We start from the raw sequence: 18,299 nt of genomic DNA on the forward strand, positions 1-18,299 counted from the left end.
GCAAGCTTTGTAGAGTGTACTATGTATCAGGAAAGCAAGGTGGGAACATGTTTCCAACCATGTAAGGCACCAGTCTGAGTTTGGGAAGGGATTACTTGGCATGGAATCTCTTGATTGTATTCAGGGAGAGGCAGTGTAGATTAATAATGAAGTATATGGGTTCATGCCCGAGGTCTGCCACTTATAATCTATGTGATTGGACAAATAATTTTGCCTCCGTTTTTTAAATGAGACTGGGAAAATGGTAATGTTACACACATCATTTGCTGGAAGATTAAACAGTTTTATATACAGCACCTTTAGAATAATGCTTGGTACCCAATAGGTACTATGTTAGTGTTAGTATAATCACTATTGTGCTAGAAGGAGTTTCAGTAGAGGGTTGATCATAGTTTTCTAGAACTTTGATTTATGTTTACACCAGCTTCTCAACTGTACATTATCTGTTTGAGTTATATCCTTTCTTATGAGAGTAATGAGAGAATCCTCTAGGGCTATGGGCCTCCTCAGCTTCTCTTCCTATTTCAAAGAACAGAAGAAGCTGTCTAGAAAAAATGCAAGTAAAAGTGGATGCCAAAGTATCGGGCATGGCCAATGGCAAATGCCAGGGTTTTGCAACAGCCCAGAAATACAGATATTTCTTAACTCTTCAAACTTAAAATAACTAAAGGCCAAATTCTGCTACTGGAAACATCAGGGAAAATTTGAAGTTCCCAGGCCTGGCTGGTCTTTTGCCTGAATGGAATCAGCAGAGGAGGAGTTAATTGTGAAGGAGGAGGACAGAATAAGATTATAATGGGCTAGGAATGCACTGGAGGTTTGTTCTAGGCCTTCTAGCCACGCTGTCAGTTGAAGAACAAAAACTACCATGTAAGTTCTAAGTCAAGGCAAATATGTTTTGCATAGTCTAAGTCTGTCATCAAGGAGAGGGGATGCCTCCTTAGTCTGAGGGTCTAGGTTAGTGACCAGTAACTGACAAGGGAACATCAAGGAGCTCTCTGGAGCCTTGTTATAAGCAGGCATGAGAAGTAGCTGATAGAACTGACCCAAGAGCTGCCCTTCTTTGATAAATTAGTTCGCATACTTAAACATTTATTAATCCCTGAATATATGCCAGGCCCACTGATTATGTGAAGAAACAATGATAGAAACAGAATGGAATTTAAGAGCAAGCTGTGGAACTTAGGGACTGATTAGATTTGAGTGGTGGGGAAGAACAGCTAGGGAGACTTTTCAGGTTTTGAGGATTCTAGAAAATAACCATTTTGGGAGGAATGATGAGTTTTTAGTTTGGGGTGCACTGTAATTGCAAGGCTATTAGAATGGGATTTTTTAGCTTTTAAAGACCACTATAAATGGAATAAGGAAGGCAGAAACCTAATGTTAGTGCTTCAAGAGAAATTGGAAGGTAAGGAAATGGAGATAATGATTATGGTCTATTCTTACAAGACAATCGTGAAGGAAGACACACCTGGTACTATAATTAGATAATGAGACATGCGGTAAAGAGAAGAATTTTTTTTTAACTGGAAAAAAAATGGTTTAATAGCCTGATGAAGAGAATAAATTGGGAGAGAGAGATTCAAAGAAATGATGGATCATTGGCTCCAGAAGAGTTGGGATTCAGATCAAGTTTATAAAGAGAAGGAAAATCTCATTATTTGGGATTAGAGGAAAGCAAAATCTCTTTCTTCAAGGGAATGGAAAAGGGGCACCTGGGTGGTTCAGTTGTTAAGCGTCTGCCTTCGGCTCAGGTCATGATCTCAGGGTCCTGGGATCAAGCCCCGCATCGAGCCCCGCATCGGGCTCCCTGCTCGAGCCAGGAAACCTGCTTCCCCCTCTCCCACGCCCCCTGCTTGTGTTCCCTCTCCCTCGCTGTTTCTCTGTCAAATAAATGAATAAAATCTTTTTAAAAAAGGGGGGGGAAGGGAAGAGATTTGTTCTGGGTGCCTAAAATCAAATGAGGGCAGTTATAGAGAGATCATATTTTGGCTAAAAATAAAGACAAACAAAGTGGTTTTTAATGTCAAAAGTATAATGGATCATCTAGAGTGGTTTTACATTATTTTTGACTGGAGATAGGCAAGAAACAGCTAAATGACCAGTTATCAGAAATGTTTATACCTTTGAAATACAGCAGCTCATTTGAATGACCCAGTCCAGTGCTGATTTTCTGATTTGCAGAACTTGTTTTACACGTTTGCTTTCTACTCTAACACCATCTTGGACATTTTTCAAAGACCCAGAGAGCAGACAAATATTGATTTTAAATTAAGCTTGTTGGAAGACTTGAAATCCCATGCTTGTCTCTGGTAGAAGAGGGAGAAGTGCATTTTCACCATTAAATGGCAAGGAAATCAAAGTAGCATTTAGGTTTATTAAACCTAAATTCGGCCATCTGGATCTTTGTAATGCAATACAAATTTGAAGACACATGCCCTTGGAACTTATTTGAATAATGGAGTTCAGATCATGTTGTTGGAGTAAAAGAAAAATATGATTATTCTCTTTCATAATAGGGATGGTTGTGAGGTAGGAAGAAGGGAGCCAGATATGTAGATGTTGAAATATCAGTCATTATCTTATGACCAGCACAATGTAGAAGAGGAATCACCTCTTCTAAAGAATACAATTCTCTTACTACAACTAACAATTATCTTAACACAACCAACAATTAACAATATAGCACATTTCTGACTTCCATTTAAGCAATATTCATCCACAAATAGTTTTCGAAGTGTATGGTTATGTTTTGATTATAATTTTAATTTTAAGCTATTTTAAAATGAAAACATAAAATATGAAAAAATAATATTCTACTAATATACACAGGAAGAATTATGCTGAATCTTGTATTGCTAAATATTCCTGACATGGACAAAAAAATGATTCCTACCTTTTTGTATTTTTTAACACAATTTTAATCACTGAATTATATACTTTGCATACAATAAGATTAAGTTATTTTATAGTCGATCATAGCAAGACACTAAAAGGCAAAGCATGTAATATACTATGGTTTTCTCTTACTCATAGTTACGCTTCTTTCATACGGACTCAGACTACCACATCACACTCAGCTCTGGACTTATCATTGAGTAGCCTCCCACCAGTTTTAGGCCTAAGAAAAGGCAGTAATAGGCCATCTAACTAAACTCCTGAGAGTCATTGGGCAGGTAGAAATAATTTCTCTTTAGGTAGAAAGTACTAGTAGGACAAATCCAAGTAAAAGGGTTGACTATGTTGCAGAAGGTAAAATTACTCTCAACTCTTTTCAGAAATTTCACTATAAGGTGCCATAAGTAGATGCCATGGTGTCAATCAGAGTGAACAAAATTTGTTAAGATACCAAACACAAGATATTTCTATCCTCACAATCTAAAACACTGGGTTTCAAGTAACAAGATCATCTTCTGACAAACATCTTATAATTCCAAAAACTGTCTTTTGCTTCTAAACAAATAACAATTACTTTCTCAAACTGTAAATATTTAAGCAATCCGACTTAATGACATCTACTCAAATATATTTGTCAATGATGATGGATAAAAATGAGCAATAATGTATGTGAGTCGAACAGAAACAACTCGTTACTACCATAGTATAAGAAGGGAGATATTTTACTTCCCCTTTAATGCCATTTTTTCTTTAGTGACTGTACAATATTCTTTGTCTCCTAGCACTTCCTTTGAAGTTATGAGCTAAGCAGATTCTGCAGAGAAAATATTCTCCTTCCCCCATCTGCCCCTAACCTTATTCATATTAGAGATACTTTGGAAATAATTTGTAGAGTAAGGAAACTAATGGGAAACCATGGACATTTCACAACCACAAGTGATTAGCTCTTACATCAGACAATTCCCAGACACATCAAAGTGAGATGGTAAGCTTTAGCAAATAAAAATGTAGAACACCCAGTTAAGTTTAAATTTCAGATAATAATTTTTTAATATAAATATGTCCCAAACATTGCATGGAGTGCACTAAAATATTACTTTGTACTAAAAATTATTCATTATACAAAAATTTATTCACTAAATAAATTTAGTGCATCATAGTGCACTAAAATTATTTTGTACTAAAAAAATATTCACTGTTTATCTGAAGTTCAAATTTAACTGGACATCCTGCATTTTATCTGACAATCCTCCACAAGGACATTTTGTAGTAGCAATGTCTTTCTCTCCTATTAGACTATGTGTTCCTTTATGGTAGGGATGGAGTAATTCATCCTTGAACAGTCAGCCCATAAAGCAATGTCTGATACATAATGGATATACAATAAAAATGTACTGAATGAATGAATGTAAAGGATGAATTTTAAAGAACTGATATAGATAGATATAAATATTTACTTTGTAGCTTATTTTGTTGGCGTAGCTCGACAAAATAACTATTACTGGTACTATCAAAGAGTGAAGCCAGAGTTTCAGGCCCACCAGGGTTACCCCTTTGGCCAACTGGTATGAGAAAGAGCACACCTGCTCTTCTCTTTCTGGCTACAGTTGTGGCTGTGCAGTAAATGGAAATAGACACAACCCTCTTTTTGTGTGTGTGACATCTGGATGCCCAGCTGAAACTTAGGTTACAGTTGAAAAAACCACAGCTCTAGACAAAAACTGAGATGAACACCCACTAGAAGATCCACATCTCCATTTGAATATTGGGGAATTAAGGAGATTATGGTGAACACTGAAGAACTCAACGAGTCACCCATGAATTACCACTGGCTGATTCTGGACACAAGTCACTCAAAACTCCCAGATGAGACCCCCAAAAAACAAGATGTCCATTCAGCTATGCAACTATCATATTCGTTGTATCTCGGTTTGTTATTGTTTGGGGGGGAAGAAAGTATTATCCCAGGAATGTGCAGAACCCTGCATGTAAATCCAAACTCTCAGGACTGAAAAATGATTGACATGATAGAGCATAACGTAAATAAACTTTACACACACACACACACACACACAGAGTATAAATATAAAATATATTTCTAAAAAATACAAATATGTTAACTTATAGAACATATATGTCTTTATATCTATCGATATATGGATAGATAGGTAGATAAAAAGATAAATTTAGACTCTGAATGAAACCATGTGGTTTTACAGGTTTATAACTTTAACTCACAATGGCTAATGCATATTGACTACGATGTGTCATACACATCTCAGAAATGATCATGACCCCTGTAAAATTGTGAAATGAGAGATCCAGTATGTTTTTGTTGTTCCTGCCCTTCTGATATCTTCTCTTCTCCCACACCTGGACTGTTGCAATGACCTAATATTCTAAGGACCTGAACCTCTGAGCTTCCCACTCCACCACCCTCCCCGGGACTATCAGATCTACATTGGCTGGTCCTCCAAGTTCATTTTCCATTGTTGTCACTTGGCCACATAAAATTGGTTGCCATTCCTCCCCCTGTACAAACCTTAATAGCAACGTGACTACTCCCTAAGGTGACTTCTGTGCCTTCCCAGGGAAATAATAATCTTTTTTAAATATGGGAATGGAATTAGCAGAAACCACAGGATCTACCTGCCCTTTTTACCAGGGTAACCTTGATTTCAGCAGTGCCTTTGTTTTGTGATCTAACTCAAAAGAGTGACTAGTGATGGACTTTTTGACCAAGTAAGGGGAGATAGGAGGATATTTGTTATTGTTGGATTCTTCTGGCAGGCTGCTGGGGTAGGCTTGATCACTGAGACCTCCTGGAACACCTTACATGTTCCAGAGCAAACCTACCTTCTAAACAGCTGAAGTTCTTGGAAGTTTCTTCTGTGGTTCTTTTTTGCTTGTTACTTCAGGTACAAGCTCCTCCACTAGGAAATCAGTGTTTCCCTTAGTGTGACCCTACTCAATCTGCTCAAATTTAGTTCACACTGTTTTTATAGCACATGACATCTGAGTTTCATTTCCATCTCCACCTCCTTGCACATCAATTTTTTTTCCTGGCTAGTCCTCCTCCATTAACTAAACATCTCTAGGAAACATTCTCTGCCTACTCCAGCTCATGTTAAACTCTAAGCTCTGAAAGCATTTCTAGTTTATATCTACACTTCTTGCTAATGCTAGCAAAAATTTTCTTCCCAGGTGGAAACTCACATGAGCAATCATCAATCCCCATTATAACTTTTACAAAAGTTATAGCATTTTTATACTAATTTATACATGGGAAAAACAAGATCAAGGCTCGATTCTTTAATACTTATATGTACTCCTGAATAAACGTTCCAGATATATTTGAAATTTGTTGCTACATGGCTGCAATCAATTCCTGAAGCAACAGCAAGTGGCATCATTAGCTCTGTACATTTAAACTAGTGTTCAGGGGCTGTGTATATTAGTGGGAACTGGTAGTAATACTCAAAATACATTCAGAACTCAATTTTGTATGTGATAAGCTTTCTTTCTTTAAATATTTAAGCTGAAATACTATTTTAGTACCAAGAACAGGACACAGGAGTACACACTGTACGGATAACCTACATCAAATGGTTCCTAAGAATACAAGGGATGATTCCAGAACTTGACTTTCCGTGCCTTAGAGAGGATTCCTAAAAGGCTCCAAATTGGGTCTCACATAAGTAGAAAAACATACTTATGCCTAAAGGATATAGAAATGAAAAGCTTGGAAAAGCACACGAATTTTCAGGGCTTTGTGCCGTCAGGCTCACGGAGGATACCAGTTGCCTTATCTTTTTCATTTAGGCTTCAGATTAATTCAACAAACATTTAGGGTACACCTACTGACTATTTTTGCCTTTGTACTAGGAGCTGGGTTAGAACAATAAATAAAGCAAACTCCCTGCCATTAAGGAGTTCAGTCTAGTTAGACCACCATAGACATAAGCATATACGGTGTGACATTTCCAGCTCCGAGGCAGCAGAAGTCATGTATTATAGTTCTTTTGTACATCCTTCAATCACGCAATTAAAAAATCTTTCCGTAGGACCCTGTGCGAGGAGGCACTCGGGTAGTGCCGTCTGGGAGGAACATTACAGAGTTGAAAGTTCCTCCACGCAGCTGTACACAGCACGACAGTTTGATCGGAGCCTGAGGAGGGGGCAGGGTCTCACTGGTCACAGGGCTGGAGATAATTTGCAGTCAACTGCCCTAGAGGTAATGGGGTTTGGAACTACTTTGGTGATTTGGTAAAAAGAAAGAAAACGGAGAGGGGAACCCTGCTTACCCAGGAGCCCCCACCACTTGCTGATTGGACCCACTTAGCATCTGCAGGAAGGACAACAATAAAATGAAAAAACATTTCCAGGGGTGAACCCCAAAGGTCAGTCTCTGGCTGTGCGGGACAATGGGGGTCTGGCCTCCTCTTCTCTTCCAAAAGGGTGAAGGAGTCTTAATGAAGAGACATTTTCTCCGCGAAGATTCTAAACCCCAGCGGGTTCCACTAACTGCAGAGCAGCGAAGCCACCGGCAGGCACCAGGAGGGGGGGGAGTGGAACGGTGGGTGGAGGGGTGTCGCTATGTAAGACGCCACTCTGGGACCCGGACCCTGAGCGACAACCGCACCCCTGCGTCCCTCCGCCCGCCGCGCGCGACCCCGGGCCGGCTGCACGCTCCCAGCGGCGCGGTTGCTGCGCCCCCGCCCCCACCGAGCCGCGGCGCGCACACCAGGGCCGGAGCGCGCCCCCGGCACACAGGCACCGCTGCGCTCCGAGCGCTCAGACCTCGGCCGCAGCCCGCAGAGGAGACCAACTCTCGCGCTCCCGCCGGCATGCGCCTCGGCTAGCGGCTCCCGGTTCCCCCGACCACCGCGCGTCCTGCTTCCGATTAGTCCCGTCTTCTTCTCAGTCTCTCCGCTGGCGCTCTCTCGCTCGCTCTCTCTCTTTTTCAGACACACTCACACACGCACACACACACACACAATCTCACACCAATCTGTACACTGGAGGAAAAAATATTTCCTTCGCGCCCCCTCCTTGTCCACCCCCCAAGAAGCTGAGCTGCCGCGTGGTGGGGGAACCCCCGGACCTTCTGGAAATGCTAATCCTAAAGCGCTTCCTCGCTTGTATCCAGCTCCTCTGTGTTTGCCGCCTGGGTGAGTGATCAGACCTCAGTGGGGTTTCATCTCCGGGATCGTTTGGGACACAGTGGGGGGATTTGAGAGCATTATGTACTTGCTACCGCCGCCGCCATCTAGCAAGGAGGGAAAAGGCACGGTGGACTGGGGATCCCACGGGGTTGGCGGCGCCGCGATGGGTGTCAGCGGCGTGGGAGAATGCACCCCGTCCCCACCTCTCACCTCCACCACCTTCCATCCGCCCGCGGGGAGCTCGGCCAGGAGGGAGAGGCTTGCCATTCTCGGTTGCTGTCCACACAGCTCTTGTCTCTCCTGTTTTGCAAAGTGTGAAAAGATCCTTTTAAGTACACATAAGAAGAGAAGTACAACCAAGGTGCGGTGCTTCGTATTAGATAGTGTTTTTGCTTTTAGATTCATTATGGGCTTGAATGAAAAATACACGTGCCCGATGCGAGTTACACACACACACACACACACACACACACACACATACACACACACTCCGAAAAGGTAGTAACAGGAACAAGCACCAACCTGACTTTTCAGTGTTTCCCAGTACTTTTAATTTAGTCACATTCAAGTCTGGGCAGTTGCGTTAAAAAAAAAAAAAAAAAAAAAAAGTTGCAATCAAAATTTCTATCAACGTTCTGCCACTGCTGCCAAAGTCACAGGAAAGTTCCAGGTTGATGTATTTATTCATGGATTCATCTTTCATCCACCACTTTCCAGGTTACACATTCAGTACTGAAATTGCACTTTGAAACAGCCAGTTAGAATTATTTACCTGGGATGCAGATTCCAGTGTTCCAGTCATTTTCCAGAAGAATTGTAATATTGGATTTTTATATTTTATTTTTAAAAAAATCTTTTTTCCTTCATGAAGATTTTCTATTACGATGGGCTATAATAGGTTTGGAGGTATAACCTGAAAGTTAGAAGATGTACCTCCACTTGTGAATACACATATTTTACTCTTTTCAGTTGGAGGATCCCAATTTTTTTAAATTTTAGATTATTCATTGTAGATATTAACCTACATTTTTATTCAATATAGATGGTGCTGCTCTTGGCACAGTAATCTTTACAAGGAGAAATCATTTCTTGTTCTAACTAATGAGAGTTACATTTCAAATATGGTGATAATTGCCAACAGCCCCCCAGATAATGGACATAATTTAGATTCTGAAAGCTTCACAAAAATACTCAGGAGATGATGTGATACACAAGGTTGACATTTAAGACTAGCAGGAGAGTCTAGTCCTGGTTTTCTCTAAAACCACAGAGTTGAATCTGGAGGGGGGGCTGGGGAAGACATTTTTTGAAAGTGCTGTGCTCATCAAATACACACCTGTTGAATTTGCATTTCTATTATAGATCTGCTTTAACAAGAAAGCCAGATCCTTTTGGTACTTAGATTATTATTTAAAATAAATCCCATTGTATGGGGCGCCTGGGTGGTTCAGTCCTTAAGCATCTGCCTTCAGCTCAGGTCATGGTCCCAGGATCCTGGGACTGAGACCCATATTGGGCTCCCTGCTCGGGCAGGAACCCTGCTCTTCCCTCTCCCACTCCCCCTGTTTGTGTTCCCTCTCCCACTGTGTCTCTCTCTGTCAAATAAATAAAATCTTTAAAAAATAAGTAAATAAAAAATAAATCTCACTGTAGTACAGAGATAAACCAGAGAATATTGCTTTGTATGCCATCAGAACCACTGTTTTGAACATATTGTGAATTTTTAAAATTTGAGTTATAATTTGCATAGCACACAGTTCATCTTTTTCAAGTGTACAGTTCAGTGGGTTTTAATATACTGACAAAGTTGTACAACCATCACCCACTATCTAATTACAGAGCATTTTAATCACCCCCCCAAAAAAACTAATAACAGTCATCCCTTATTCTCTCTGACCCCAGCCCTGACAATCGCTAAGCTACTTTCTCTTTTTGTAGATTGGCCTATTGAGCATTTCATAGAAATAGAATCATACGATATGTGGCCTTTGGTATCTGACTTCGTTCACTTAGCATGTTTTCAGTATTCATCCGTGTTGTAACCCGTATCAGTACTTCATTCCTTTTTGTGGCTGAATGATATTCCATTCCAGTATTCCGTGGTTTGCAAAGGCTTATCTCAAAGCATTATTTATAACCTATTATTTTTGGTTATACAGATTTTGATTTAGTGGATGTTTCTTTAATGCTTTGATGATGTAAAATTTAACTGTAAAGAATTAAATTAATTATTTAAGAGTATTATAAGTTTATGTAATGATATTGAATGTAAGCCTGTATTAGAACTCAAAATGTGCTTTTTTTTTTTTTTGGTGACTGAGGGGTGACAACTTTTGTGTCCCTTTCCATTTTAACAAAGTTGACCTCTTACATTGTTGCCTACATGTTGACCTACGGGCCTTGTCAACCTCAAATCAGATGAATATCTTGATTTCAGGGTAATATGTTTTGAAACACTCAAGCATATTACCTACAAATAAAATATGCAGCCTCCATTTCAATTATTTTTCCCTCAACAACTACTGTAGTATTTGTTGATATATTTATTGCTCATCTTCGGTGTCCTTGGAGCCAATGATGTGGGCTGGCACAGGTAATAAATGCTCGGGAAAGTCTGTCTAAACTGAGAGGTGCTGTATAGGATGACCGCTCCAATACAGTTTGAATGAATGTTAGGCTGCCATTCTTACTATTATCCTGGAACAAGTTGTAACATTCACTAAGGTGTTCATTGTTAACAATTAAGAATGAGTTAGCAACTAATGACTTAACCACTTTCTGTGTTTAAAATGTTCTGATTTTTTTTTAAAGATTTTATTTATTTATTTGTCAGAGAGAGAGAGAGAGAGCGAGAGAGAGAGTGCATGTGCGTGCACGCAAGCAAGGAGAGGGGCAGGCCAAGGGTGAAGCAGGCTCCCCGCTGAGCAAGGAATCGGATGTGGGACTGGATCCCAGGACCCTGGGATCATGACCTGAGCAGAAGGCAGAGGCTTAACCGACTGAGCCACCCAGGCATCCCTAAAATGCCCTGATGTTTTGAACTGGACATGTAGACCAATTGTTTCTTTCAAGTAACTCTCCAAACAGAAAAATAGTATCATTAAATTATTTGTACTGAAACAAATCCTTTCTTTCCAAATTAATACTGGGGGATAACTGGAGACTAAAGAGGAACAAACTTGGGGGTTTTTTGTGGGTGGGGATTAAATATATTTGTGGGTTCATCTATTTAGGTAATTCTATCAAGATTGGCCTGTGGCCTGAACACTCTTTGCCAGAACTAGCTAGATCATGGTTCTCACACTTAAGTAAGCATCAGAATCACCAGGAGAACTTATTAAATCACGGATTTAGGAGCCCACTCCAAACAGCTTCTGATTCAGTAGGTCTGGGTGCGGGGGCCTGAGAATCTCATTTTCTAACAAATTCCTAGGATATGGTGATGTTGTTGGTCCAAGTCCATACTTTGACAACTACTGAGCTAGTTTGACATTTAAATGTTAGCATAGTTTCTGGATTATTAACAAGTTTTTACGGTGGACTTGATTTCTGATACCCAACTTAATAATATTTTTAAAAATTACATGAGTTAGACAACATTGAATGTTATTCAGCTGAAGGAGATGCTTAATCAGAGAGGCAGAAATTGAAGATGACTCCAGGATAATTCCCTAAGTGAATTTGGACCTTCTCTAGAATAATTAAGAGGTTTTCTGCTAGGTGGAGCACTACTATAATGGCATCACAACTCTGTCATTATTTAATCTTGACCCACTGAACAGGTAATAGGACAAACTGCAGTGGCTTTCCTGTAAGGAGGCTTAATTATGAGTCATAGAGGAGAGGTAGGTGTTTTAAGAGCTTCTAAGGAACAGTTTCTCTCAACTAATGAGAATTCAGGATCTTTGAATGAAGTGAGTTACAGCTTTGCAAGGTACACTAAATTCAAGAGTTTGAACATTATTGTGAAATACGTAATGAATCAGAATCTGAACCTTTAGGTCGTATCTTTACGTATGCTTTAAGGAACACATTAACTACAAATTATACCCAGTTCCTTTGCAAGAATTAATTGCCTAATTTATCCTGAGTATGGAAGCAGTAGAATCCAAAATGTTGTGACTCTCAGCTTGGTCTGTTTATTCTCTGAAAACAAATCGTAACCAGGAATAGAAAATATTCATGCTTTTTCTCCCCAAATAATAACTAGTCTCCATTCAGAAAATTAATTACTTTTGATTTGCAAAGTAGAAATTTTCTTTATTTCATCTCTCACTCCTTTTTATGGAGACTGTACTTGCTTTCACTCAGGGAGGTTTGCCGGGATAAATCATTTCATTGACGAATTCATTTATGCTCTTATGTCTGCACTAGATATTTGGGAACTTGCTTAAAATTTTATGTTGTGGGAATTTTGCTTCTGGCAAAAATTCAGGTTTTTCTGGAAACATGAGCTGCATTTCCCCATTCCCCTTACTCCAATGAACTTTGAGTTCTGTCTAACCTGGTAGCAGTGCTTGACCACCCATTTGCCAACCATTCAGACTATAGTATGGAAACGGAACCCCCCTCATTCAAAACCAGAGGATCTCGAAAGAAGGGCTTGATTAAGAAGATGAGCTTGTGTTTTATTTCCATTTACCATCTACTCAGTGTTTGCCAGGTGCTGAATATTTTATGTACATTTTTCTCATTCCATTCTTCCCCAAACTGTTGGAGGTAGGTGTTTTCATTTTACACATTTTATAGCTGAGGAAAGTGAAACACAGAATAGCCAAATGACTTACCTATTTTCACACAGCCTGTGTTAGCCTATACATTCCTTCTGACTCTCGAGCCTGAGCCTTTTTCTTTCTTTCCTAGGAGACCAGTTTCCTGTTTGGAATTTACTAGCTTGCTTCCTAAGAGATGTGATGCTACATTTCCCATTCCCATGGGCTTTGTTGCAGATCTCCATTCATGATTTTCCTCATGTGCTCCCATATTACATTTTTTCCCCTTTAAAAAACAAATAAAACTAAGGCATAATTTACCCTAGAAAGTGTACCATTTTGAAAGTTTTGACAAATGTGTGTGGTCACTTAACCACCTTGATCCAGATGTGGCACATTCCTGTCCATACTATTTCAACTACTCTTGTTACGTGTTTACTGAGTGCCTGACATCGACTAGGCAGTAATTATTAAGCAGTGCGTAAACATACGGAGTCCTAACATTCCTGATGCCTCCAGTCCTTCTGATTTGATTCAATCCCCACAGTGAAAACCCTCTTGAAATCTCACTTTTAAGATACTTTCTACATTTAGACCTAGTTGAGAATAACAGTCTTTTTGAAATACCTCTTAATGTGTTAAATATCTTAACTTTCAAATATTTTAGAATGTTTCTCACTTCATCGAGAAAGCCAGCGGTAAAAGTCAAAGTCAATTTAAACAAGACATAGGCATGTTTAGATTGTGCTTTTAGCTTTTAATGTTTTATTGGTAGTGATCCCTAGCAGCAATTTCAGGTTACAAAAAGAAATCAGTTTTTATCCGTGTTTGTAATTCTTCAGAGACATGTATGACATACTGTATAGGCATTAAAGGGAAAATTATTTGATCATATTGCACAGTCCTAAAATACTTATATTTTAGAACTATGATTCCTAATACCATAGCCACTAGGCAAATGTGACAGTTCAATTTTAAGTTTATCAAAGTAAATTGATTCAGTTCCTCATTCACACTAGCCACATTTCAAGTGCTCAGTAGCCACATGTAGCTGGTGGCCACTGCATGGGACAATGCAGGTAGAGGACATTTCTATCACTGCAGAGAGTCTATTGAATAGCTGTTTTAGAATCAAAAAAAGTGGATAAAATGTTGAGCGTTAGTACTGATAAGAAGTTGTCAACAACTAAAAACGCTTCTAAAGTCATTAAAATTATTTGAAGTGTTGAGTTATTTCTGTCTTGTATTGTGTCTGCCACATAAAAACCACAGAGACATTCTGGTGGCCTTGGGTAGAGAGCAGCAATAGATGAAGAAAATTTAATGGCCACTTGGTGGCCTTTATGGACTCAGGCTGACTGGGAGAGATAGCTTCTAGTTCAGGAGTGAGGATTCTTTCCTCACAGCTTATGTTCCATAATTTGTTCTAGCATTCACTATATTATTTTTGTAGTATCTGTCTGTCTCCCCCACTAGACTAGCTCCATGAGGGCAAAGACTTTATTTCATTCATCTTTGGACTTAACATTCTTGGCTTTAGCACCTACAGTCAGTGCTTAATAAATCTTTAATGCACAAGGTCAGAGAGAGAGGGTACTGTGAAGCTTCTTAGCAGTACCTTTTTGCTGTTAGGATCAGCCAGTTTCCTCTGGCCTTTCCTGCTTTTGATTCTTACCCCAATCTTTGCGTTAGGTCAGCATTCACCTGGACCCATCCATTTTTAATGCTACTTCTGGCACCAGAACTTCACTTTCTTTGATTCTGCCACGAATGCATATGAGCATCACATAGATCCAGTAACCGTCTGCATGGAAAATAAAGTCCCCGTGATTGATCCTACACGTGTAGTGGCAGGAGCAATTTTGACATTTAATTATAGATGTCTTGGTACCAGTGAAGCCTGGATGTGTCCCAGGGGGCAGGGCATAAGTCAGTGTGTATGTGTGCCTCTGTGAGTGTGTGTGTGCACACATGTTCACCTGTTAGGGAGGAAAAGGTAACGGGGATAAGGGGTGGTTAGTAATGAGAAACGAAGTATCTTGAATCTGTGAAGACTGTATTTTCAATCAGTCAGCTGCCCAAGGCAGTTCTGGAAACCGGATAAATGACAGAAGTGCAGTTATATTATGTGGCTATGCATGCTTTTCGAATTTGTCTGTAGTTTTATCATTAATCACGGAGATGATGTACTGCACCTAGCTTAGCCCTGCACATAGATGTTCAACAAATATTTGAATTGAGTTGAATGCAAATGGGAACAGATAATGGGATGAGTTAGAAATCCTCACAGGAGTTAAAAGCAGAAAAAAGACTTGTTCTTCTATTGGGATATTTGCTTTATTTTCTCTCATTCACCATCCTTCCTTTCTTTTTGGGTGTGTGTGTGTGTGTGTGTGTGTGTGTGTGTGTGTGTGTGTGGCCTTTCCTTTCCACCTTTTCCTTTAAGCATGAATCTAAGATAAAACAAAAAAAACAAAAAACAAACTCAACATTGCTCAGCATCTTGATGAAGAGTTTGATAAAGAGAAACTGATACTATTTGATACCATTATTGAAAAATATTTTTACTGTGTTAATATAATTTGGGGAGCTTTGTAGTTAACATATTTTTTTTTAGTTTTTATGTGTTGATTGAAATAATCTCTACACCCAGCATGTGGTTTCAACTCATGACCCTGAGATCAAGAGTCGCATGTCCGTCTGACTAAGCCAGCTGGTCACCTGTGTAGTTAATACAGTTTTTAAAGTAGGGCTTAAGGAATTCTTCCTAAAAATTCTAGTATGTTAAAATGGGCAGGTTGTTTTGGGTTTTTTTACTTCTGATATTTGCACACAGATATTAAAGTAAATACAATTATTCAGGGTCCTCGTTAATGTGAACCTTCTGGTCTCATTCGCTAAGCATGTGTCAATTTATGTACATATTGACAAAAGATAAATTTTTTTACAAGTGTCCTTGGAAATATAGTCTTCATATATTTGGAAAGAATAATTTATTAATTAGCACTAAAGAAGGATTTTCTATTCAAACATTGATAACAATGACTACAGGTGGCTTTCAACTCTTGGAGAATTATTCTGTCCTTCTTTCTCTGCCTTCCCTATTAACATTTACTCCATAATTTTTCTGTTCTTTCACCATCACTGACTGGACCTCTTACTTCTTGAAATCTAAAGCTCTAATATATTTAACTCAAGATGGGGCTTGATACTAGACCTTTCCTCTGAAGTGATCAACTCAGTACCATGAGTAGGAATAAAAGAAAATGTTGCTGTTTTAAAATGACCTTTTTTGGGACTCCTGGGTGACTCAGTCAGTTATGCATCTGCCTTCAGCTCAGGTCATGATCCCAGGGTCCTGGGATCAAATCCCGCATCGGGCTCCCTGCTTCTTCCTCTGCCTGCCACTCCCCCTGCTTGTGCTCTCTCTCTTTCTCTCTCTCTGACAAATAAATAAATCTCTAAAAGAAAATTAAATAAAATGATCTTTTTTAGCAGAGATCATGATTACCACCAGAGTCCTGACTGTGTGCTTAGAATAACAAAATGCTGGCCAGATATAAAGAACTTTCTAGATTTTCTCATGGTTTTCAATCACATTGTCATCACAAAATTAAAAGTGATTTCTGTAGGGACATTTTCACCCTCTGGCATTTTCTGGAATGAGATATATAAAAGTGGCATTCCCCTGACACACAGACTTGTACCGACTCTTGGTCTGCCCAGAGGAGCACACTGCACATGCAATATGGTCATCGTGTTTGTTTCAGTGCAAAAATAAAGATTGATAACCACTGATCTAGGTCAGTGGTTGCAATCCTGGCTGCCCTTTGGAATTATCTGGTGTCATGAGCTGAACGTTCGTGTTCCCCTAACACTCCTGTTTTGAAGTCCTACCACCCAGTGTGTATGGTGTTTGGAGGTGGGGCCTGTGGGAAGTAATTAGGTTTAGATGAGGACATGAGAGTGGGGTCCCCATGGTAGAATTCGTTTCCTTATAAGAAGAGAAAGAGAGACCAGAGCTTTCTTTGTCTGTATCACGTGAGGACAGAGTGAGAAGGCAGCCATCCGTAAGCCAGGAAGAGAGCTCTCTCCAGCTAGCCCCTTGGTCTTGGACTCCTCAGCTCTACAACTGTGAAAAATAAACATTGTTTAAGCCACTCAGCCTACGGTATTTTGTCCTAGCAGACCAGGCTGACTCTATACCTGGGAAACTTTTAAAACACTGATGTCCAGGCCCCTCCGCCCCGGGATCAAGCATATGCGTGGGTGCAGAGCCCAGACATGAATATATTTTTTAAAACTTCCCAAGTGATTACAGAGTACAGCCAACGTTTGAAAACCCACCATTCTAGGTCAACCTCATGATACTACTAATCTTAGTTCATTTGTTTTAAGGTTGAGCTATTGGCAAGTTTTACGCTGTCCTAAAGTGAAGCTAGTGCCACAGGACAAAGGTCCTGGAACACTTCCCATCCCTCTCTCCTCTTTGTAAGGCAGTTTCAGTTTCAGGGTAACCTTAGAAGGAGGAGTATGGACTACAGTGGTTGACCTCGTAGTCTTTGCAAGCCAGAGAAACTTCAAGAGGCCAGACGTTCTTGGAGTTGGTCCAAAGATGTGAGTCTCTCAGCAGGTGGGCAATAACTAAACCAGCCTCTGAGGTGGGAGGCAGTTGCATTTATCAGGACATGGGCACATGATAGATTTTATTCTGTCAGTGATGCATATTCTTGATGTTCCCCCATCTTGTTTAATTTCTTTCTCCATGTATAATGTCTTAGAGTCAGAGTTATCTTCGGTCACGTAGTAAGCACAAGATTTAGCTGCATTTTTTCATTTCAGCACTTCATGTTGTATGTGCATGTTCAAATTATATGTGCATTATTTATCGCGTCTAGGTATTTTGTTTTTACTGTATTTGAAAAGCACTATAGCTCTATTTAAAAGTTAACAAAGACCTTTTTCACATGGTCCAAACAACTACTTTAATATTCGTAATCATGAATGGTGAAGACACAAGCACAAATCAATTCACTGAATCTTTATTGAGCACCTTCCTTGTAATAAATATTTCCCCTAGAGAGAATATGCCTCCAGGGGTCTCCCAAGCTTTTGCAAGAGAGAAAAATCCGTACATAAGTAGCTGTCCTACATGGCAGAGGCTGTGGAACCTGAAAGTGTGAGCTGTGTGGGAGTGTAGGCTAAATTCACCTCTGGGAAGGTTTCTAGGAGGAGGTGGGGTTGGATGTAGACCCTGCAGGGTGTCTGGGTAGGGCATTAGTAGTAGGGTGGAAGGGGTGAAAGGGCATTAGTGGCAAAAGGACGGTGGTATACAAAGAAGCATGGACTGGGGATGAATGTGCTGTTTGGAGGGAGGAAAAAAATTGGGAGAGGTGTGTACTAGTGGAAAAGTATCAAGTGGTAGGTAGGATTCCCCATGGCTAATTGAAAGGTTTGGAGTTTGGAATTTATCCAGTATATAGTGGGAAACGAAGGGTTATGAGTCATGGGATGACTTGAGTAG

At 39.8% G+C, this 18,299-nt stretch overlaps 1 protein-coding gene across 1 annotated transcript in view; it reads left to right on the forward strand.

Moving 5' to 3' along the window:
* Nucleotides 1–8,001: 8,001 nt before the first annotated feature.
* The window catches only part of PTPRZ1 (protein tyrosine phosphatase receptor type Z1), a 164,883-nt gene continuing 154,585 nt past the window's right edge, over nucleotides 8,002–18,299 (forward strand). The window contains exon 1 of the mRNA XM_028104919.2: nucleotides 8,002–8,069. Within this exon, the coding sequence (XP_027960720.2) occupies nucleotides 8,012–8,069 (58 nt within the window). The 5' untranslated portion in view covers nucleotides 8,002–8,011. The remainder of the gene's footprint in view (nucleotides 8,070–18,299) is intronic.

This window comes from Eumetopias jubatus, unplaced genomic scaffold (genome assembly GCF_037043125.1).
Source record: "Eumetopias jubatus isolate StellerSeaLion01/CBP00866 unplaced genomic scaffold, mEumJub1_p1.0 scaffold_14, whole genome shotgun sequence".
NCBI classification, from domain to species: domain Eukaryota; kingdom Metazoa; phylum Chordata; class Mammalia; order Carnivora; family Otariidae; genus Eumetopias; species Eumetopias jubatus.